Below are 25,102 nucleotides of genomic sequence, written 5' to 3'. Positions count from 1 at the left end.
GAATTAGCAGACATCACCCCTCTGGGCTGATGCTCTCCTGCACCTGGGCTCAGAACACAGATTGTATTTCAGCTCCCTGTCCGCCACTGTTCAGAGGACAAAACACACCTGCAGGCAGCCACTCTGGAGAAGCCTTGCATCCTCTCACGGCCCCTCCTGACACACCTTTCCTTCATAGTGAGCATCACGCCTGGAATTTCTCAGGACTTGCGTGAGTGTTCCCTTACTGCCTGCTTCTTCCCCCAGCTATTAGCCTCTGTGAGGGCAGGGACAACATCTGTTTCGACTCACCACTGTATCCCCAGCATCTAGCACAAAGCCTGGCACAGCCTCAATAAATATTTGGTGAATAAATGAATTAAACTGTAACAGTTTATCATTTATGTAACAAAGTACAACGTGAAATGATGCTTCAATCATTTGAAAAACTATGGATATGGATATAAAATTAACATAATAAAAAGTCAACATTTGATGTTACTTCTGCTTCATCTCTTTGTTAGCAACAAAAATGGGCATTTTTTTCTCTGCCAACAGAACATACCTTGCCAATAAAAACTGCCAGGTCCTCCTACTATAAGATCTCCATTCTACAAAACAGAGACAGCAACAACAGTTAGAAAAGAAAAACTGAGGGTTTTTTAATGGGTGACAAATCATTGTTAATAAGCATTGCCCTAACAATTTGTTACACATAAAAAAGCAATTTTTAAAGAGGTACTTACATCTGAGCCATGTAAATCATTTTCTTGCCTTTTTTGCTTGCAATTATCTACTATGTTATATTAAATCATTTTGACTCTATTAGGTAAGTTGAATTTTCTCCTCTGAGAATATATAAATTCAGTTTCTTGGCACTGCCTCAGGTCAGCAAAATATCTACATGTTTAACGCTGTGCAATTTAGCAGACGTGGTCTTTTGAGCCTCGGCGATGAAAACAAAAAACTCAGTTCCTATTTATCTCAAGGCCACAGTAATGCCTATTTTTTCCATACATCTGCACACCCACCCCTTCCCAGGAGAGAGAGCAAAAACTCGAGACTAGCAAATACAAATTTTCTGTTCTACTGACAACTCCACCTTCCATACCCTACATTCTTTTTTTTTTTTCCATCAAGATTACCCCTGATCTATCATCTGCCACCAGTCCTCCTGCCTTTGCTGAGGAAGATCGGCCCTGAGCTAACATCTGTGCCCATCTTCCTCTATTTTATATGTGGCACGCCTGCCACAGCATGGCTTGAGGAGCGGTACATAGGTCCGTGTCTGGGATCTGAACCAGTGAACCCCAGGTCACTGAAGCAGAGTGTCTGAGCTTAACCACTGCACCATCAGGCCAGCCCCCCATACCCTGTATTCTTAACTTTCAGTGGGGAAAAAAAAAGACAATGATAAAAAAGACAATAGAGAGTAAAACTTCATATGTTAATGAATTTTCTGTTCTATCTTCAAAACCATGGCATCTTTGCCTCTTATGTTCTTACTAGACATCTCTGCTTTTAATTTTGTGAAAGGGTATGTGAATTTTAACACTAGTTTTAAATCTAATTGGTCAATTACAGCTAAGAGATAAAACAATGTATAGATTCTTGTGCTCTTTTCAGAACACACTTCTTTAGTGAGTTTTGGAGATTTTTCATTTAAAAACGATTGCCACAAGGGTGGGAAGAAAGACTGTTGCTTTTCATCATATGTATTTCTCTATTATTTAATAGGTTGTTATGTACATAGATTAATAATACAGAGCAAACAAAAAAATTTAAAGAAATGCCAAAACAGGGTTAGATATATATCCAAAAGTTCTTCTGATATTGTTGGTTATGGAGGTTTGAAGGTGGGAATGAGACGCAGAGGGTGGGAAAAAAAATAGATAAAATAAATAAGAAAAGCTGCAAGACCAATGGAATTCACCTTATAAAAATCCAGACTAAATCCTGCTTGGCAGTAACCCTGGCCTTCAGGATCAGCATTGCCTAGAACGATCAAAATATACAAATGTTATAACGTCATCATTCCCAAGATACAGTTTAATGACCAATTCAGAATATTCTATTGTTTTCTCTATAGGCTTCTAAATTTAAAATGATCAATATGTGTTTCATATTTATTTTTAAAACTCATTCTAAGCAATTAATTAAACATATTTCAGTCTACTTTCTTGTTTCAAACACAAATATCGTTGTGTTTCTATAATAAGATCAATAGGAATAACATCTCTTGGAGTTACTCTATTGGGTTTTACTACTCATGTTTGTTTCAAGAAATAGAATCTCCATCTCTCAACTCTGTTCCAAGTTCTCCAAGTGGCAAAATGTGTTTTAATGTGTTTCTGCATTGCCTGTGTGTTCTCAGTGAAGGCGGATATGTCATTCCTTAAGGCAATGTCTTGAGAAAGGGAGAGCTAAACATGGTCACCTGGATAGATGCTTTCTGCTCGGGGCACCAACAAGAATTCCAATTTTTATGATCTCTAATAGAAAATTAATTTTAAATTATCCTATTATGATTAGGTAAATTTGGAAATTGCATTTCCAGTCACAATGAATCTCACAGGGACATTGCAATGCTAGTGTTCACAAAAGAGAAAACTCTCTAGCAATGGCTTATTTTGTACTCTATCCACTATAACTCACTGACTGAATGTCCAATAGGACCTTATCGGACAGTGTTTTAAACTATAGATAGGTCAACATGTGGATTCCCAGGATATTGTTACAAAAATTCTGTCAAACATCAGGATCAGGAATTTACTACTTGTAACTTGTACTTTAAGAGTTTCCACAGCTTCTAAAGTAGTCAAATTGAAACCAAAATCAAACCATCATGCTGTACACCTTAAATTTACACAGTGATGTATGTCAATTATTTCTCAGTAAAAGGGCAAAACAATTAAAACCAAAATGTAGTTCAATGGGGGTAATCTCAACCATTATATAGTCAGATATGAAAATGCAAATAATTGCTCCTTTCTTATCAGGAATATTCCCGAATGGAAACTAAAATAAGAGGGCAGGAAAGGAAATGTACGCCATCACAGGAAAAACTTTTCTTATAGGCTGGGCATATGCCTGTTCCAGAAGCTTTTTGAAATGGATTTGCCCTTTCCAGCTTTTCCTACAAAGTCTTCTGATTTTCCTCTCCTTTGGTTATTACTTAGCTAATTTTAGCATTGTCATCATCTATCTTTCAATGCTCCCTTTATATTTGAAATACTTTTCCACATCATATACTATATATATTTTTTTTAGATATTAAGATCTGTTTTTAATTCAAATGTCAATTAATGCTTTGTGGTTTTTTAAAGCTAAGTTCTTTTTTTTCAGCTTTATTGAGGTATAGTTAATATTCAAAAAATTACACATTTTGATGATTTTAGACATGCATACACCCATGATATCATGACCACAGTCAAGGTAATAAGCATTTCTATCATCTCCAAAAGATTTGTCGGGTCCTCTTGCTTTTTTTTAAAATTTGTTTTTTGTAGTAAAAACACTTAACATGAGATCTACCCTCTTAACAAACTTCGGAGTATACAACACCTTACACTGTATTCTAACAAAATTTGTTTCTTATTTTACAACTATATTTTGTGCTTTATAATTATGAATGCTATTAAGTTCCCTAAAAGCTCATCTGTATAACCTCAAATGTCTGGGTACCATTTTTCTAGAAGTTCATGTATGTAAATGTTTGTATGCATCCAGAAATATATATGAATATATGTGATTATGTGAACATCTATGTGTAATCATGAGTATATTTAAGAAAAATATTTTTTAATGTACAAACCTTTTCAAAAACTCTTTTTAAAATCAACTCTGACTTTTTATTTTTGATATTGTAAACTATTCAAAAAGGAAGAAATATGACCATTCTTTGAAATTATTTTGCATCAAAACAGGAAACTGAAAAAATTAAGAGAAAATAGTAATTTTTTATAAAATTCATTGACAAAATAACCAAGTTCAAATGTTTGGTTTTTAAGCAGTGATTATAATAGAAGATGAGGTTCTTTCCTTTGCAAGTAATTTTTTCTCTTAGAATTATAGTTTATAAGAGTTGAATGAATCTTTCTTCTTGGAACATCAGAGCACCTGTAAAAGTTACAATTATGTCCCAGAGTGAACTCAGGAATCCAGAGAGTCATGCTGATCACTCACTACTATTTGGTGGTTTCCAAAGTAGAATGGAAAGGTGTGTGTGAGCCATCTCCACCTGATTATGAATGATCACGAGAGCTTCAGGCATGTCTTTAATACGATTGAGCAGATTAGCTCCCATATTGCTCAAAGCGTCAGTGGAGTGGGTCTGTGGTGTGCAATGAACAAGAGAGGGCTCTTTAAATTCTCTTTTGAAAATAACATTGCTGATGTTCCTGTTCCGTGACATTGACCATGTGCTCATGAACAAGCTGGCTTTGTGTTAATGAACTGTGAACTGAGGGAAGACAGGAAGTCCGCTCCTTGGGTCGATTTGAGGAGGAAGTACTCATAGCAAGAGAGAGAGAGACCTTAAGGATGTGAAAACTATGAATGCGTCCTAGAGTGGAAAGAATTCTTGGCAATTTATTTAGCTATTCTGAAACTCAACGTAAACTCTACTTTTACCTTTATCAAGCTATCCTTTTATTTAAGGAAATAACCAGTAAATAAATTGGCATTATAATGTGCCCGTGTAAGTTGAGAAACAAGCTTAAAAGAATTTATATTTTCAGATAATGGTTCAAACTCACACTGCAACTCTTACCCCACTAGTCTAAATGTCATGTGCTGAATTTTAATCTGAGCTCTCTCATCACATCAGCAGTCAGGCCAGAAGGCAGAACAGGAAGCAGTGACAAGTTTATAAACAATCATCTTCAATGTTCGTTGGAAGAAGATATCACCAAGGAAAGAGGCATGTGAAGGATGGACTCGTCATTTTAACTACAACAGTTCACTGTTATGGGGAAGTATCCGTAGCAAACCATGAGAAATATGCATGGATAGGATTGATGAAACAAGTTTGTGTTAAATTTCAGCTCTTGTTGTTTTAGATTCTGCATGTAAGTGAGATCATTCGGTATTTGTCTTTCTCTGTCTGACTTATTTCACTTAGCACAACGCCCTCAAGGTCCTTCCATGTTGTCACAAATTGCAAGATTTCCTTCTTTTTTATGGCTGAATAATATTCCAGTGTGTGTGTGTGTGTGTGTGTATACACACACCACATTTTCTTTATCCATTCGTCATTGATGACCACTTAGATTGTTTCCATGTCTTGGCTGTTGTGAATAATGCTGCAGTGAACACGGCTGGGGCATTATCTCTTCAAGATAGTGATTTCATTTCCTTTGGATGTATACCCAGAAGTGGAATTGCTGGATCTGAACTTATTTATTTACACGTTTGTTGTCTGTCTCTCCCTCTAGAATGTAAGTTCTTTGAAGACAGGGATTTGTTTTCTCATGTTCTGTGTTTTTTTTCCCTAAACATAGAATGATTAGTGCTCAATGTGCTCAATAAACACTTGTAGGATGAATACATAATTAAGTCTCATTATCTACAAGGAACTCCTGTTTTAAAGCTATTTAAAATAAAATTCTTATTTCACAGACTATGTTCATTTAGCTGCTATTTGTCATCATGTGAAGAAGTGGCTGATTTGTTTCACTATTTTTAAACAGAAAGTCATAATCTTCTCCTTGCCCAAATCCTCACAAAAAACCATCAGCGTTAAACTGTTCCACCCCCAGTCTTTCAGATGTCTAAGTCTCAGCGGCTTCTTTGCTAACCCTCTGACATCACTGATCCATTCTTTATCTTCATTGTTGTATTTCTGATATTTACTCATTACCTTGCCTAAATTAACCTTGAATTTAAAAAATATTCACACAAAATAGGGAAAATTTACTTATAGTTTCAGAAACCTAATTTGGGATTGAGTTTTAAAAAATCAATATCCTGAAATCAGTCACTAGAATGTTCTTTCTAATGACAAGTCTTTCTTCCCTGTGGTCTTGCAAATGATCAAGAATAAGAATGAAAATCCATTGGTTGTTTTCTGATAAATCCCAAAGATTTTTGTGACACAGGGAAAACTGGAGGAGTTCACAAAAGGACTCAGAGTAGATCGATCAACCACTAAAACTCTCAAAAAGTTCTTGAGTGTTCCACCAAGATGCAGTGATTAAACAGAAGTGCCCCAAAGATGGCACTTGCCTTAAAGGATGCTTTACTGGAAGATTCCTAGAACTGCGAAAAGAGACGTGGACTCTAAGTGCATGGTCTTTTTGAAAAATGGGGACTAAGCACCTAAAGGAGAAAAGTGTATCATGTAGATAATCTGAGTGCACAGCTGCCAAAGAAAGCAAGAGCCATTGAGAACCCAGGCTGGACAGAAAGCTGACACGGAATGTGTCCCCAGTTCCAAGCATGCTAACTACCACCATTCCTGATATTAACAGTAAAGTGGGCAGTCAGCATTCTTTAGATCCCAGTGTGAATTTTGAACAGCATCTGAGAGTTTAAGGCCAAACTAAGGAAGCATTCGATTCTACCGCAGATATCTAAAGCCAGAAATTTTCCGTCACACGAAAGAGGATCAGCAGAATTTCACATCTTGGCCCTCATGTCACAGCAAGACATCCCATAAGGCTGTCAATAATTTTCACTCCCCATCTCTTTTTCCTTATCCATGGTGTTTTCACATTACCTGCACTGTCCACAACAGAAAGGCTCTTGAGCTAAATTTCAGTTTCAAGGAATAAAAGCAACTTACTGTTCCGACAAGGAGAGTACTCAGCATATGCACTGAAATTCTGAATGGCTACATAGCAAGTGCCAACGGGGTCCTTTTCTGGTGTTGGTTTAAGAGTTCTCCAGTGATACAAAGGAGCACAGGCCTGCGAAACATCAAACACAATACATATTTTTTTTTTTGATGTAGGTTCCCCACACTATGATTTGATTTGACTTCTTGATTAATGTACCTAAATTTGTGACAAATTATGTTATATTAAGTGAATTAACTGGCCTCCAGCATGCTAATGAGTACCTAAGTGGTTAGAGTTAAGGCTAATTTTTTAATATTAATGCACTGTAGAATCAGAATAAATTAAACATATACAAAGGAGTGAATTTTTCTCCCCTAGGATTTTAAATTAAATAAGTATAACCTGGCAAAAGCAATATTTTCTAAAAGGAAAGAACTCATATTTTCCTTTTTTAAAAAAAAAATTGGACCAACATAAAAGCAAATGATCATTTAAATAGTGCACGAATCAGTGTGATGTCTTAGAACGAGAACTAGTTCCTTTCTTTGTCTAATTGTTGCTTTAAAAAAAGCCACTTTTAAATGAAAGGATGCAGACAAGTTTGTAAACTTCTATTTTGGGGACTCCCCTAGTTTATCACTGAGCGTGCATCTGATGGCTTTTAAACAATGACTTTCATTTGGACACGCTACCCCCATAACACAGTATTCTGGCTTTATTTTTCATGTCATGGCTTTTACTCATGTTAAAACCAAAGGGAGAAGACAGCATCCTATGCCTGTTTTAGCAATTTTATAAGAGGCGATCAGAAAGTCATTAAAAGAGAACATGCATATGACCTACAGGCATTTCCACGGCATTAAATACTGAATGTGACGTAACTTAAGCCTTTGAAAGACCCTGCATGTTATGAAGAAATTTACTGAGAAAAACTCCAAGGAACTCAGACAATTTTTTTGAGAGCAGTGAGTTATCGATTCATTCCATAAATGCCTTCTCAATTCTGTGAAGGCAAAACCCCAAAAGGCTAGGAATGAAATGTTCCATGCTTATTTCCAGTGAACCTATAGAGTGGTAAACTAAATAATGGTGTCGACTTTGCAAACACTTGGTCACACACTGGAGCCTCTTTTAGAATGTGTTTAACTGCCTGCAACACTTAACACAGAGCTTTGCAAATAAAATTTGCTCAATAAATGTATGTTGAGTTAAATTAAATCCATGGCCACTAGGTAGAAGTTGAAACATAATTTTACTACACCAAATTATGATGAATTAGTTGTCATCTCTTTGCTTTTACGAAATATAATTTGTCACATCAGAAGTGTATACGATGCCTCATTGATGCCTTCTAATTTTAGAAACATTCCTCTGGAGAAAATAAGACATACTGCCTTATGATGCTGTTTCTAGGAATATACTATGATAAAAAGAGAGAGCTGCCTCTAAGTTAATTTGCCAAATATCAGATATTTTACCAGCAAAAATTAATTTAAGCAACAGTAAGAAAGACGTGATGCTTGCGTGAAATATTCTGGTTGCTTCTTCAGAAGCTTGGATTCTAACAAAAGCACGATATTTGAAAGCATATCAAATATGAAAGAAGATATATGAAATCCTCTTTAAGTAAATTAAATAACATTAATATTGCTATGAATGATAAAGGCAGTAAAAATAAATACATAGAAAACGCGGGCACCTTTTTGTCTTCTGTATTGGTTACTTGAATCCTCCATAAGTGTGTTTTACCTGATTATTTGAGCTCTCATTTCTAAGGACACAGAACTACAGAATCCTAGAATATGGAACCACTAGCCTATCACCTAATTTAAGGACATCACACTTAAAACAAACCCAATTTTAAAGTCCTTTCGTGATTCCAAACGTGTTCTTGGTAATCAGTCCAATGTGTAACTACTTTTAGCAAAGATAACCTATATTCTCAAGGAAGAAGGATGCTTCCGCAACTTAAGATTTTTGGTTTTGTCTCTCTCTATATTGTGAGCTCTTGGCTAATACCTAAAAAATCCCTAACTCACTAAGTTCCCTTATCTTAGCACCCTCCCAGCAAACTGACAAGTTACATCATTAATACATTTAACATAGGTGCGAATGGTGCAAAGGAGCGGTTTGGGTAGCGAAAGCATTCACCTGGGTGGCTGGGTTCATGACAACTGGCCTCACCTTCCGTCTCACCACAGGACATTTAAATACCGTGAAGTCCTTCCAGTGCTTGCCTGCTGACAGCTCTAGGAAGTCATCCTCTTTATATCTGCTTAGTTTCACACTGATGGGATATATCTGGGTTTTGACCCAAACTTAATATATACACACATGATACCTGGATATTCAAAATGATACTTCCGTTCACAGCCATTTTGCTGTTTTAATAATTGTCACATAGGGTAGAATTTAATTCCTTATTCTGCTAAGTTTCAGTGCTCAAAGAGTCAACTTGAAATATATTTTATATTATCCTACTTTCTATCACATAATTTTGAAAATGCAGGCATGCCCCCAAATGAACCATTTTTATTACGAACATTGTGTATTATTTTATTTTCCATGATTCGAAGGCGTCTACAAATATTGAATAAATGCACAACAATTATGTTACAGGTAAATTTTCAAGGCTTAAAAAAAAATCAACGCAGTTCCCCAAAGATTTTTTTAACCCCAAATAGTTTTTAGATGGAATTAGCTTTTCAATAGTAATTTACATAAGTCATACACCACTAAAAGATAAGAAAGTTTCTACCGATTCTGGAATGTGAAAATTATCTTATTGCAAATACAGCTCTACAGGGAACATATTGTAAATTCTGGATTTATAACTGGAAAGGGCTATCTATATTTTATACATTACCTGTTTTATGTCAAAATCTCTTTGCTGGGGTTAACCACAGACCAAATAAAGCAAAGCATTCCCTTCAGAAACGTATTCTTATTAAATCATAATTCAAACACCTTTAAGCAAATCCTAAAAGCCAAAGCTATTTCTTCATTGTTGTAAGGCAATTAAAGCCAACAGTTAAAAAAATTCCACAAACTAAAGAAATTTCCAGATCAGCTTAATATGGTCATTTATTTCTCAATAATTTAGACATGCTATCATTGCTCAGAAGAATGAGAGAATAGAAGCATAAAGTCATAGGCCCTTAAAGCTGAAAGATCTCTATTTGGGAGTGAGATTTTTCACTTAAAAAGTATTAATGTACTCAGAGAACCATGTAGTTAGTAGTTATATTTTTAAAGAAAGCTTTCCTTTGGTTCTAAAAAGGATCAACTACCTCACAGTAGATTAACGTTTTAAAAAATCCTAACAGTAGTAGTCCTATTCCTCTGGTCAATTTTTAATCTGCTCTTTAATTCAATCTTAAGCAGTAAAATATGTACCTCTTTAAGATTTTGCTTTGTATTTTTCTCTCTTCCTTAGTTGTTTTGAAATATCTGAAAATTCTAATTGATTTTCCAGAAGACAAGCTTTATTTCCTATAGCTTTAAATAATAAAATAAATTCTTTAATTTTAAGCACTAAATTTCTTTTTTATAATGCTGATAAGCTTAATTTTGAAAAGCTGACATGTTCTTACAGGACAGGATTTTTGCAAACACGATTTTAAAGCATTTCAGTGTACGTATTATTCCAAAACAACCCCACCAGCGCATGATTCATACTCACCACAACCTTCCCTTTGTGTGCTTTCACGGTGGCTCCAAACCATTGATTCGATTTAAACTCTATAGGTTCCTTGGTTCCATTAACTTTGATCTTTCTGTTGTCTGACAAGGAGGACATGACTTGTCAATAATTTGTAAAACGTGGCAACCAATTCAAATGTCATAATGAATCTGTCATTCATTAAAAATACTTGAAAAACAATTTTCATACACAGGGGGATTTCTCTCTAAGTCTTGGCTGGACTTTTCATTTAGAAAAATACCAATCAAATGAAAATACACATTTGAACATGACAGGTCACAACTTATAAGCACTTTTTGAAGACTTACATTTTCAGAGAGAACTGTAAACGATGTGGACTCTGACGTCTCGAATCTACGCTTTTGTCACTGCTTTGTATCAGATGGAAAACCAAACGTTTATAATCACTCTAAAGAATTCTGAATCCTTCTCAATAGGGAAACACGTGGGAATCTCTGTGGTCGGGGACGCACAGGCTTTCTCGGCATCGGTTAGCGGGAGTCAGCATGAGGGGCTCCATGGCCTTGGTTTTGAACTGAGTAACACGTGTCCACACAGGCACAGAAAACAACACCTCAACACAGCTTTATATGCACTTTGCAGATGTCAGCGTGAGGGGGGCCATCTGGGTGGAAACTCAACCCAATTATAACACACTTCAGGTCTTAATAAAAAGCAGCTATCTTTTCTCTCACTCCTGATCCCAGTTGATGTATTTCCCACGTGGCTCTAACCACATGGTTCTAACTGGAGCTTTATCAGTAACAGCAAACGAATTTCGAAAGACATTTGTACTAGGGCTCCCTATTGGTATGTGTTTCTTTTGGTATGCATTTTATTTTTCCTCCTTGACTCTATAATAAATGCATTACAAAATGAACTTTTAACTCCTATTAAGTGAAGCCAAAATATACATGTAATTAACATTCAATTGAGTTTATATACGATTACAGACTTTTAAAAAAAGAATAAGATATAAATATACTCACTCTTAACCTAAAATTTGCATTTTAACATAGTAGTAGACAATCATGAATTTCCTTCTTAAAAATCTTATGCTTTCGATGTTTCCAGACTTTTCTAAAAAAACAAGTTCTGGAATTCCTTACCCAAAATGAACACAACCGGCAAATAATTGGAGCATCTTACAGATTACAAATTGAAAATATAAACATTTCTATTCGCATCTAGGCACTTTCGGAGATTGTAGAACTCAGAGACGAAGGATTTTGTCACCATGAACTAGGAGATCTTGGGCAATTCACTTAATTTGTTGGAGTTTTGATTTCTTCTGCAAAATGAGGCTGAAAATACTTTCCCCCTTTCCACCATCACAGATGACCAAAGTCATAAAGATCGCATGAGAGAAATGAACGTGAAAGTGCTTTATAAGCTGAGAAGTTGTAGACTACAGGAGTCTTGGAGCAACACAACTGAAGGTCAGACCCTTTAAAAAGCTCCCTTAATTAGAAACCGAGAAACTCAACCTCAGTCCAAGAATCGGAAAGGACCTCACAGACTCACAAGTGTATGTTATTATTAGCGATGTGTGGTACTCAGCAATGAAATTAGTGACGCCTCACAAGATTGTCAATGTGGCTTTGATTAAGAACAAGGAGAAAGTACCATAGTGGCTTTGAAATTTCTAAACTACTAAAAAGTCATGAAAAAAAGACCAGCTCCTCAAAAATTCAAATATACTTAGATCCCAAAAGGACTTAAGAAAAGCAGGCTGCCGTGAGGAAGGAAATGGACTATGGGGAAAGACAGAAGCCAGCCCCAAATTGGCCTTTTTTTGCTGGAGAAAAAGATGTGACTTTACCTCCGTCTCCTGAGGCATCTTTTCTGCTATAATAAGGTCGAACTGTGTAATAACTTGATGAAAAATGTAAACTGTGCATTATTTTCCAGCAACAAATTCCTTCTGGACCGAGAATATACAAATGAATGGACTTCACTAATTGCATACTCCACCCTAAGATTACAATAGAGAAGAATCCACTGTCTGAAGTCTCGATTTTCTGAGACGAGTTTTGATCTACATGTATCATCCTTTCTTTGATCTTTGAGGTGGACAAATCACCTTTCTAAAATTCTGCTTTATTATTTTTATAAATTCACTGACTTTAAACCTAATATTGTAATTTCATAAAATTTCAAATGAGTAATATTGGGGTTGATTGTGAAAGTGATCTTTTTCAATTTCCCACCTTCCTTTTCTGAATACGGCTCTCTCATTCCAAAAAAACCCAACACAGGGCTTAGTACTATCTCTTGCACACTGCTGCTCAATAAACCTTTGATGTTTTTCATTTGATTTGATCTAATTTTTACCGAAAACAACCCCCGAGTAATATTTGCAAACACTCAGCATGATTTCTGCCCTAAGCTGTCTTCTGTATGGAGAAGAGCTGAAAGCCTGGAACATACATTTTCCAGACCCTCTTAAAAGCGGGATTCAGGTTGAATGAAAGGCTCATGAGAGATATAGAAGGAGGACAAGATGGAGAAGCCATTATTTTCTGGCGGCAGCTGCAGGCATGCACGTGGGCATCACTGACGATAGACGTTATGCTTTTCCTGCCTCTCCCCAGTAACCTTTGACAATCACCCATTTTGGTGCTGCAGGCAGCTGAGATCAAATGTGCAGGCAGTGACCTTCCTGACATTCACATCCACAGCCTTTCCAAAGGCCATGTAAGCCTCTCAGTCTCTCCATGAAATTCCTTCCTAGTTGTAATACTCAGAGCGATTTCTGTTTTCCTGATCAAACACCCAGTGATGCACTGATGACATGGGACAAAGCATTTAGGATAGGACCACATGTCCTTCTGGAGTAGAAGGAAGGCACTGGTTACCCCAAGAGCACTGTCAACCCCAGAGAACTCTTAGAAGGGCCAGTGGTTCTGGGGGATGTTGGAGACCATTAGTTACCTAAGCAATTCTCTCCTTGGCCTGTCACAAACTACGGAGAAAGCAAAGCAATAAGCTAGGAAAAAGTTTTACAGTGACTGCTTGTGACCTAAAGTTTCTCAGTGACAGGAGACTATTACCAAAGTTAATAAATAAATGAAAATCCAGATGAAATTTTTTTCAAGGGAAGTATCAGTATACTTAATATGTAAAAGAGTTATCCAATCAATAAAAGAAAAAAACTAAAATTCTATAGAATAAGTTCTAAGGACCTGAACAGGCATTGCAGGGAAGAAGAAATCAAATAGCTTGTAAATTCATGGAGAGACCCTGAGCCTCAAATTAAAACAAGAATAACTTAACTCTTGCCACGTGCCAGTGTGGCAAAAAATAATAACAGTCACTCTGTTTTCAAGATAAAAACTCTAGGGGCGGGCCCAGTGGTGCAGTGGTTAAGTGCACATGTTCCGCTTGGGTGGCCTGGGGTTCATCCCAGGTGCGGACATGGCACCACTTGGCAAGCCAAGCTGTGGCAGGCGTCTACAGAGGAAGTGTGGGCATGGATGTTAGCTCAGGGCCAGTCTTCCTCAGCAAAAAGAGGAGGATTGGCAGCAGTTAGCTCAGGGCTAATCTTCCTCAAAAAAAAAAAAAAAAAAGATAATGGGCCAGCCCAGTGGTGCAGCAATTAAGTTCGCAAGTTCCACTTCTCAGCGGCCCGGGGTTCGCTGGTTCGGATCCCAGGTGGGGACATGGCACCACTTGGCAAGCCATGCTGTGGCAGGTGTCTCACATATAAAGTAGAGGAAGATGGGCATGGATGTTAGCTCAGGGCCAGTCTTCCTCAGCAAAAACAGGAGGATTGGCAGCATTTAGCTCAGGGCTAATCTTCCTCAAAAAAAAAAAAAAGATAAAACCTCTATGCAGCATTTTGGAAGGGCCATTTGGCAACAAATATCAAAATTTCAAGTGTGTGTATAAAATATATATATATATATATTTTTTTTTTTTGGTGATGAAGATTGACCCTGAGCTAACATCCATTGCCAATCCTCCTCGTTTTGCTTGAGGAAGATTGTCCCTGAGCAGTGTGACAAGCCATGTGTAGGTCTGTGCCTGGCATCCAACCTATGAACCCTGGGCTGCTGAAGCAGAGTGTGTGAACTTAACCACTATGCCACTGGGCTGGCCCTGCATATTTTTTTTTGACCCAGAAATTTGACTTCTAGTATTTTGTTCAATGGAAATAATTACACAAATGCTTTAAGATGCACTATGAACATGTTTGCTGTGCTGGTTGTGGCCGCAAAATGGAAACAACTGAAATGTTCATAAACAGAAGATTCCAAAAGAAATTTCTATCTATAGACCACTATGCAACTGTTAAAACATATATGATAGATTTGTATGCACTGATACAGAATAATGTATACAAAATATATATATTTTTTTAAAGCTTCAGTGCATGGTTGTGTCTCCTAGTTGTCAGTTTAGTCCTCTGTGTGACCCGCCACCACAGTGTGACAACCGACAGATGAGTGGTGTGGTTCCATGACCGGGAAATGAACCCGGGCCACAGCAATGAGAGCACCGAATCTTAACCACCAGACCACCAGGGCTGGCTCGAAAATATATTTTTCTTTTTTTAGCTTTTCTGAGGCTTTAAAAAAGTATGGAAAGGTACAGGACTTAATATAACAAACACCTGTATTCCCACCAGGCAGAATTGACAATTGTGAACCTTCTTCACATTTACAAACATTACGGCATCCTTTGACATTGATCCCCAGACCTATTCTCCTCTCCTCCTCCTCCAGAGGTAGCCACATCATGAATCTGATGTGTATACTCTTGGCCATTTGAAAAATAATGTCCATGAATAATACAGAACGGGCACCTGTAAGTTTTTTCTGTAAAGGACCAATAATAAATATTTTAGGCTTTGCACTCCATGGTCTTTGTCGCAACTACTCATCTCTGCCCTTGTAGCAAAAGCAGCTGCAGACAATACCTAAAAGGATGGACCTGGCTGTGTTCCAATAAAACTTTATTTATGGACAGAAAAATTTAAATTTCATATGATTTTTTCATGCGTAATTAAATATTATTCTTCTAAAAAATTTTTCCAACCATTTAAAAATGTAAAAACTACCCTTAGCTGATTGCCATACAAAAACAGGTGGTGGGTCAGATTTAGTTGTAGTTTTCCAACATTTTATTGAGTATTCTTTTGTGTATTTTTGTGTGTTTGTGTGTGTGAGGAAGATTGTCGCTGAGCTAACATCTGTGCCAGTCTTCCTCTGTTTTATGTGGGGTGCTGCCACAGTGTGGCTTGATAAGCAGTGACCAGGATCCAAAACTGTGAACCTCGGGCCGCCAAAACTCAACCACTACACCACTGGGCCGACCCATTGTGCATTCTTTTTAACTGAAAAAAATATTATACTATCTGTATGTAGCAGTCTCTACTTGTGTTTGACAGTTAAGTTTACGTTTGTTGAGTGATAACCATGTTTCAATAGATAAATGGATAGATAGGTAGGTAGATAGATAGATAGATCAATTGATCAATCTAGCTCATTGTTTTTAATTCCCTTATAGTACTGTATCTTACTGAATAGCCATCTACATTTTATTTATCCATTCCATTCACACATGACCATTCAGGTTTTATCAGTTTTTCCACTACCACAACAATGTGTGCCAAGCATCCTTATATGCATCTCCATCTGCATGTGTACAAGAGTTTCTCTCTGGCACTAGACTAGAAATGACACTGCTGGGTCATAGAGAATTATCATATTTGTTTTATCGGCTATGCCAATGATCTTCAAAGTAGCTCCCATTTCCATGTGCACTGGAATGAGAGAAAGACCACCAGCTCTCGTTAATGCGGGACTTTTAAGTTTTTGCCAATCTGATGGCTGTGAAATGGTACCTCATTTTGTTTTCATTTGCATTTCCCAGATTATTAGTAAGGGTTATCATCTTTTTACACTTATGAACCATACACTTTTTTCTCCTGTGAATTGCCAGTTCATATTCTTTGTCCATTTTCTTGTTTAGTTATCAGTTTTATTGATTAGTAAGAATTTGACACATATTCTGGATATTGATTCTTTCCCCACATACATGTTGCAGATATCTTCTGTCAATGTTTGCTAGTCTTTCAACATTGTTTATGGGGATTGCTGTCCTTCTGGAATTTATTTTTGTACATAATACGGCTTAGATATCTTACTTATTTTCAATAGGAGAAGCTGGTTGTCCCAATACCCCTTATTGAACAATCCATCATTTTTCTCGGAAATTTGTAATTCCACCTTTTCGATAATAACTCCTGACACAGGCGAAGGGGCCCAAGATGATCTGGCCCCTGCCTGCCTCTCCAATCTCAACTCTTCCCACTTTCCCACGCGCATTAGGCTGCAGATATGCTGATCTGTCCTTTGAACATGCCCAGCCTTTTCTGTCTCTTCATTGTGTTTACTCTTCCCACTGCCTGAAATACACTTCCCACAGTTTTCCACATGGCTGCCTCCTCCTTCCCGTTCAGGTTTCAGCTCAAATGCCACTTCCATGAGCAGCCAGTTCACGCTACTCTTTGTCATTCACTCTCCCACTATCCTTTATAATGTGTTTCATGGCATTTACCACTATCTGAGATGATCTTATTTGTTCATTTGCATGTTTATGGACTGTCCATCCCCTCCAGAATATACATAAATTCCATGAACAGAGATGTTCTCTGCTTCACCTCTCTATTTCCCACTTCTAGAACACTGGCACACAGAGACTCTCCATAAATGTTTGTTGAAAGAATGACCAAGCTCCCAGCTATTCCTTCAAAAGTTTGTCTAGGATATCATTCAGTACAATCCCACTTTCATTTAAAAATCCAACGTTCTGGGGCCGGCCCAGAGACGCAGCAGTTAAGTTCACATAAAGCGCTTCAGTGGCTCCGGCTCCGCCAGTTCGGATCCCGGGTGCAGATCTACACACCTCTTGTCAAGCCATGCTGTGGCAGGCATCCCACATATAAAATAGAGGAAGATGGGCACGGATGTTAGCTCAGAGCCAAACTTCCTCAGCAAAAAAGGGGAGGATTGGTGGCAGATGTTAGCTCAGGGCTAATCTTTCTCAAAAAAAAAAAAAAATCCAATGTTCTGTGTATGGGGGTGTGCGTATGTATAGACACAGAACTGTTAATGATGATTATCTTGAAGGCAGGGAATGTACACAGTTCAGTGGCTTTTTATATTTCAGCTTTGAATATTTCCGTATTGTTGGAGTTTTCACAGCGAGCACTCCTATATCTACGATCTGAAAAACAAAAACCTAAAGATAAAATCAAAAGATTTGTTGGCCAATCTGAGAAATTTAGATGGGTGGGAGCAATAAAATTGATTTGGCTTGTCCTACATTTCTGGGCTTTGAAGCCATCTCTCTTAAATTGGCAGCTCTGGTCTCTGGACAATCAGGATGAATCCCAGTGGGTGGCAAACCTACTAACTTGGTTCCTTTTTCACAGGAATATTCATTTCAGAGCAGGAGTGAGGGAATGTAGAATATGGTGCACATATGGGCTAGAAGCAGGTTTTTCTAATCTTTTAGCTTAGTAAAATGGGAGAAATGACAAGAGGTGGAGATCGATCCCCACAGGAGAGAGAAGAGCTGACAGTGACACAGGTGTGCCCAAACGTTTTGGCAGATGGGGTGATTTTTGAAAACTATTTACAAAGTCCTTGACCTCATAGTAGGAAACAGTAAGTTCCCCACAACCTTCAGTCATCACTTCAAGAGTATTGCCTTAGGGATTTTCTTAAAGCTGCTGCAGGAGCTGTCCAGACATTTTTAATCAGGAAGAGGGGAAAGAAATCTTTAAACGTTTGTTTATAATTTTTCCCATAGTCAATGTATGCTGTGAAAGTTTCATTTAAATGGAAACTATGTATTTGAGAACAGGGAATATTCCTGCGTAAAACGCAAAATAAAATAGCTGTGGCGGGAGAGCTCCTTGTCTAAAAGAAACGAATCCAAGAAAAGAACCTGGTCTATTTTTACATCCTGGAAAATTAAACTTCCAAATGCATGGCTCCTAGTATCCAAAAACCACCATTAACAATTATTAAAGAAAAGACCTCCTCTGTAGCCTTCATACTCTTGATATTGTGAATTTTCAAGTATTTAAGGAAATATCACACTAATTCATTTTTCCTATGTTCAAGAAATGTGTTCTTCCTTTTTTTTCCAGTTTTGTTGAGATATAATTGACAGATAGCACTGTATAAGTTTAAAGTGTAGAGCATAATGATTTGACTTACATATATTTTGAAATGCTTACCACAATAAGGTTAGTTAACATCCATTATCTCATATAGATACAAAAAAAAGAAAAAATTTTTTCTTGATGATGAGAATTCTTAGGATCTACTCTCTTAATAACTTTCATTTATATGATAAAGCAGTGTTAACTATAGTCACCAAGTGTACATGACATCTCCCGTACATGTTTGTCTTATTACTGGAAGTTTGTACCTTCTGACCACCTCCATCCAATTCCCCCTCCCCCACTCTCTGCCTCCGGTAACCTTTTTCTAGGAGTTTTGTTTGGTTTTGTTTTAACATTACACATATAAATGGGATCACACAATACTTGTCTTTCTCTGTCTGACTTATTCCACTTAGTATAATGTCCTCACATTACATCTATGTTGTCACAAATGGTAGGGGTTCCTCCTTTTTAATGGCTGAATAATATTCCATTGTATTTACATACCACACCCTCTTTATCTTTTCATCTGTCAATGGACAGAAATATTTTATTTGATTAAATGAATATTCTATATAGCTGAGATTTATTATTTATGTCACATTTGTAAATTTTATATACAAATATGTGTGTATGCATATGCATGTGCACACACTAAATAGTTTTCCTGTCTTTACCTAGTAGATCAAATCTAAACACCCCACCCTCCACACTGTGGGTCCTGAACCCCACACTTGATCTCCAGGTATGGTGTTTCCTTCCATTCAGGTAATGTCCTCTCTGTTCCCTATTGAGTCTCACTTCCAGACTTTGTACCATTCCTCCGTGTTTGCCCACTAATCCAAATCACTTCCTTAAAAACTTGTTTTAAAATGTAGGGCCAAAAACTCTTTCTTTTTAAGTTGAATTCTTTCAGAGAGAGGAAGGGGTGGGGGGAGGGCAAAAGGGGTAAAGGGGCACATGTGTACAGTGACAGATGGAAACTAGATTATTGGTGGCGAACATGATGCAGTCTATACAGAAGCTGAAATATAATGATGTACACCTGAAATTTACACAATGTTATAAACCAATGTGACCTCAATAAAATAATAAATAGCTAGCTAAATAAAATATTCAAACAACATAAAGTAACAAAACTTGTATAAGGAATTATATAAGGTGGTAAGTGAAAGGCCATTGGGATCCTACTCCCTGGACACGCTTGCTATTAAGTTTGCAGCCAATTATGTAGACTTTAAGAGGCTTCTAGCTCATTCTCCTAGTTCAAGACATCTCTTTTCTGGAAATCATGAAACTTTCATTTTAAACAATTTTTTTTCATATCACTACTGAAATGTTTGGTTCCCTACATAACCAAATAACTAATAAAGCTAAATGAGCTGAATGCATGCTTTTAGAGTTCTAATAATAATATTCATAAATATGGGTTTGGGAAACAATAGTAAATATTTCACTAGATGAGAATATAAATTTCCTGCTGCAATTATTTCCACATCTATATCGTCTTCCTGAGAACAGAGATCACGTTTCCAACTTCCTGTTTTTAATAACCAATAGTGCCTGGCCAGTGTTCTTCAAACATTTGTTTAGTAGTAAATATGAGTGAGTTTTATACCTCATATCATTTCATTTGACATGTTTTTCATATGTAAGTTGACTCAGGTTGTATGTAAGGTTTGTTCTGAAAATACACATAGACTTTTGTGGGTACGATCCCAGAGATTTTTTTGGGTGTGTGTTCTGCTAAGTTACATGATGAGCTAGAGGAGCAAATGTTAGGAAATGAAAGAATCATCTCTTCAAAGAGCAATGATAAGCCATCCATGGCTGATCAGATGAAAAGCAAAAAACAAAACAAAACCTCGCCTAGTAGGACACAAAAGTCTGAAAGGCAGAGCTGGTGACAATTGGAATGTACAGATTGAGACATCAACTTTGACCTCATCTGCTACAACCCACTCCACCTCATCTACACTGACTAGAACAGTGTTGTCTCCCATCTCACCCACCCCCAAGACACACACCAGCACACACATACAGGCACGTGTGCACGTACACACGCATCACTCCTCTGCTCTGACCTTTAATAATGGCCCCTCTGAAAAGCCGTCCCTGATTCACAAAAAGCCCCCTTCATTTGGGGACAGGAGCCCTTCTTTTGCATACTTAAGTCCTTCTTCACTTTCTACTGTGACAGCACTGATCCCTAGATTACAACTAGCAGGTGCTAATCTTCTCATCCATCGGACTTGAATATTGTGAGGCCAGAGATTATATCTTTTATACTATTTATACCTAGTTTAATGGCAACTCCATTAACCAAGCCAGTAGCTTGGAATGCATCCTTGACAATCACCAATCCTGCACTCCCAAATTCCATTCAGTAATCAATTCCTGTTGCTTCTTCCTTCTAAAGCTCTCTCAAGTCCATTGATTTCTTTCCATCCCTGTTGCCACTTCCCTAGTTGTGATCACCATTTCTTAAGCCTCAGTTTCTGCAACGGTGTCCTAACTGGTTTCCTTTCCTCCAGGCTTATCACCTTCAAATTCATGCTCCATCCTGAAGCCAGAGTTATTTCTAAAATGTAAAAATTCTTAAAACCTGGCTGACCTCACCATTACCTTGCCAGCGTCATCTCTTGTCATTCCCAACCATAATGATTTTCTTTCAGCTCCTTGAATTTTTCATACCTTCTCTCATCTCCAGGTCTTCTCACACTTGGAATAATTAACTGGGATCAAATATCTTGGTCATAGATACAGCTGGGGAAATGAGAACTCTCAATACGGCTTATATGTCACCTTCTGATTGGCAGGAGCACAGAATGCTTCTGTTTAGTGTCTAATAATTTATTTGTTTCAAGAAGTAATGGAAACCTCTCAGCATGGGAATCTCAGGAAGCAGGCTAAATGACATAAATCTCTTCAATATGACCTCAAAGCAATGCTTTTAAATACAGGATATGATTGGGTTTCAGGATGAAGCCTCTGTAAACTTGCCTCCGAATAGTACTTGAAAATGTATTTACACTAGCTCCTGTTGTGTGGTTGTATCTTCCTCAGGATCTCATCCCTGTAGCCAGAGGATCTTGTAGTAAGAAGGGTCCCAACCATCCTTTAACAAAATGGCTCATTTTGTGGTTACAAAAAAAGAATCACCATTCCCAATGTTACATAAAATAGACACTTTAGCATTCAAACCTTCTGCTTCTGCAATGTATCCTTATGAAAGGTTAACACTGAAAATGGAATTGTTCTCTGGGAGATCTTAAATCCTACCCCAAACAAGTAGGACCATCCTATATGGTGAGCAGAGACAAAAATGTATTCCTTCCACAAATAAATTCAGATTTATAAGTTCACGTGGTCTTTGTGCACTGCCTGGTAATCCTATTACTTCACTACTCAATTCATTCTGCCCCTCTGCCACTACCATTCACTTTTCTCCTTCTCCCAACCTTACCCATCTACCTCCTCACTCACAGCTTAACAACCTTGGCTTCTCACCTCACTGAGAAAATGCAAGGAATAAAAAAAAGTCTTTTTCTTCCTCCTGCCCCCAAATCCACCAAACTACTCTCAGTTGTGTCCTCTCTCTGCCTTCTCTTGTCACTAAGGATGAGCTACCTTTGTGTCCCTCTAAGGTCAATTCCTCCATCTGTGTAAGAATTCCACTCATCCCTTTGCATCTACTTAGGACTTTGTCCCTGCATCCACCCCTTCTCTTTCAGTCATCAATGTTTCCCTCTCCACTGGATAATTCCTATTCGACTACAAACTTGCTCTAATATCCTCTTGACTATTACATTTCTGTGGTTCCATTTACAACAGAACTCCTCATGAAAAAAATGGCTACACAGACTTGCTGTCTCCTCTTGGTCTTCTCCCCTTCTCTCTTGACACACTCCACTGCAACTGCTTTTTTCAGTCATTAATCAATTTCCGTTGCCAAACCAAATGTTCAAATTTCAGTCCTCAGCTCTCTCTACCTCACCAGACTTCTTCATTGGCTTCATGACTTCTTTTACCCAACTGCCAACTCCTTCTTAGTGTTTTTTACATATCTTCCTCAGTTCTCCAGTATTTCTCTAAATGTCAGGGTGTTCCAGGACTCAATTTCAACCTTGATCTTTCCCTTTTTTCTTCTCTTTTCTCTTTGCTTCACTGTGCTTCTCCTCCTCCCATCTTGATCCACACTCATTCCCTAAGTCATGGCCTTAAATATCATCTACAAACTTAAGACTTCCAAATTTAAATCTCCAACCCTCTTGCCTGAGCTCCAGGTTTATTTATCCAACTGCCCATTTGACATCACTTGGAAGTCTAATAAACATCTCAAATTTCACATATCTGGACTCAATTGTTGATATTTTATCCAAGACTTGCTCCTTCCCCACTGCTTCTTGTCTCAGCCCCATTCCTCCAGTTACTCAGGTCAAAATTTTCTCTTTCTTCTGTACCCTGCATCTGATCCATAATGAAATCCTACTAACTGCACTTCTAAATGAATGCCAAACCCAACCATTTCTCAACCTTAACTGCTATCACTCAACACAAACCATACTTCTCTTTCGCTGGGCAATGGGAATGCCTCTTATCTAGTCTCCTTCTTCTGCTCTTGCTCACCTTAAGTCTATTAAACTGATCCTTTTGCAAAAATAATTCAAATTATGTTACATGTACTCAAAACCATGGTTGGCTGCTCATCACTCTTAGAATAAAATCGCAAGTGCTGACCCTGGCCTGTAAAGCACCATATAATCTTGTCTATACCTGGCTCTCTGGCCTCATTTTCTATCACTCTTTCCTATAAGGGAGATTACCCAGGATTATCTGGGTGGGCCTAACATATTAACAATGATACTTTAAAGTGGAAGAAGGAGGCAGAAAAGGAGAACCAGAGATGTGGCAATGTGAAGAGGACTCAGCTGGACATTGCTGGCTTTGAAAATGGAAGGAGGCCAGGAACCAAGGAATGTGGGCAGCCTCTAGAAGCCGGAAAAGGCCAGAAAACATTCTCCCCAAGAGCCTCCAGAAGGAGCAGAGGTTTGCCAACACCTTGATTTTGTCCCCATGAGACTTGCTTTAGACTTTGGCCTCCAGAACCATAAGATAATCAATTTGCGTTGCTTAAAGCCACTAAATGTGTAGTACTTTGTTACAGCAGCAACAGAATACTAATACCCCATCCAATCTAAAATAAACGCCTGCCCAAGCACTCACGCACGTGCACACGCCCTGTGCTCTGTCCTCTCATGCTTACTTTACTTTTTCTCAACTTGTCACTGGCTATTAACCACAAGGGTAAAGCCATGGGCTTTGTTTGTGGCCAAACTTCCAGTGTCTAGGACAGTGTTTGCTTGTAGTAAGTCACTAACACTCTTATGGCATTGATATTTAATTTTACTGTTTGCTAACAGTAAGCTTTATTTTCAACTCCATTGTTCCCTTTAGATAATATTTCATAAGTAAAAATGGGTTACAATTAACCAAAGGGTGCTTTGAGGGGGAAAAGACATTATGTTTTAGTAACATGTCACCCAAGGAGCCTGACTGAAAGGATGAAGGGCATTCAGTCTTCCAGACAATATCTGAGGCAGACAATGGAGACCAGGTGGAAGAGGTTGAGGACTGATTATTGGTATTAAAGTCTCACTTATCTCCACAGCTGTTGAAACACCTTCATTGCCTTGTCATGTGTCTGCTCCCTACCATCAGTGTGGGGATTGGGACTGTAGCCCCAAAGAACTATGCTATCAAGGGTCCCAAAAATATGTCTTACAAAATACGTCCATTAGAAATAGAAGAAAATCCCGTTTTAATTGCATTTCCAAAGGCAACCTCTTTAATTGCATTTCTTTTCTAGTATTCTTTTAAAGGTTGTAGATGCAGTTTTGATAGATATGGATAAATAAAGTGTTAGATATATTTAAAGAAGTCACCACGGCCAATCTCCTAGGCATGCGTTGGCCTACCAGATGCAAGAAGAAGTAATAAATGTCGATTCAGGGTGGAAGCTTAATAGACAGTGTGCAGTTTGCCACATCCCCATTCCGGCTAGACTTGATCTTGAAAGCATGCGTCAATAAAGAACCTCCATGAGACTGAGTCCTTGGATGACCTGAATAAGCAGAGCATCCCTACCAACTCATATTAAACATAGTGTGAGTGGGCAATAAACCTTGGTTGTTTTAAGTCAGAGATTTGGGGTCATTGGTTACTACAGCAGTACCTGGGCATGGTTTGGCCTAAGAAATATGAAGAGAAATAATGACTATCAATAAATGTTCTATCCTATGAATGCAATGGATCTTTAGTTCATGAATTCTCAGTGCCTTTTCTAGGAGAATATGCATTGTGAGTCTCATAGGGGGTGTGATAGTTAATTTTATGTGTCAACTTGGCTGGATCATGGGGTGTCCAGATAGTTGACTGAATCTTGGTGGGTCTGTGAGG

General features: G+C 37.8%; 1 protein-coding gene across 1 annotated transcript in view; it reads right to left on the bottom strand.

Moving 5' to 3' along the window:
• The window catches only part of ITGA8 (integrin subunit alpha 8), a 166,457-nt gene that overhangs the window by 131,012 nt on the left and 10,343 nt on the right, over positions 1-25,102 (bottom strand). Inside the window, exons 3-6 of the mRNA XM_046679408.1 lie at positions 10,441-10,541; positions 6,764-6,887; positions 1,913-1,974; positions 545-590 (exon numbers count right to left, since the gene is read on the bottom strand). Of these exons, the coding sequence (XP_046535364.1) occupies positions 545-590; positions 1,913-1,974; positions 6,764-6,887; positions 10,441-10,541 (333 nt within the window). The remainder of the gene's footprint in view (positions 1-544; positions 591-1,912; positions 1,975-6,763; positions 6,888-10,440; positions 10,542-25,102) is intronic.

The sequence above is a fragment of the Equus quagga genome, chromosome 12 (assembly GCF_021613505.1).
Source record: "Equus quagga isolate Etosha38 chromosome 12, UCLA_HA_Equagga_1.0, whole genome shotgun sequence".
NCBI lineage: Eukaryota > Metazoa > Chordata > Mammalia > Perissodactyla > Equidae > Equus > Equus quagga.
The sequence above is the reverse complement of the archived record's forward strand: the minus strand, read 5'-3'. Positions and strand labels throughout refer to the sequence as shown.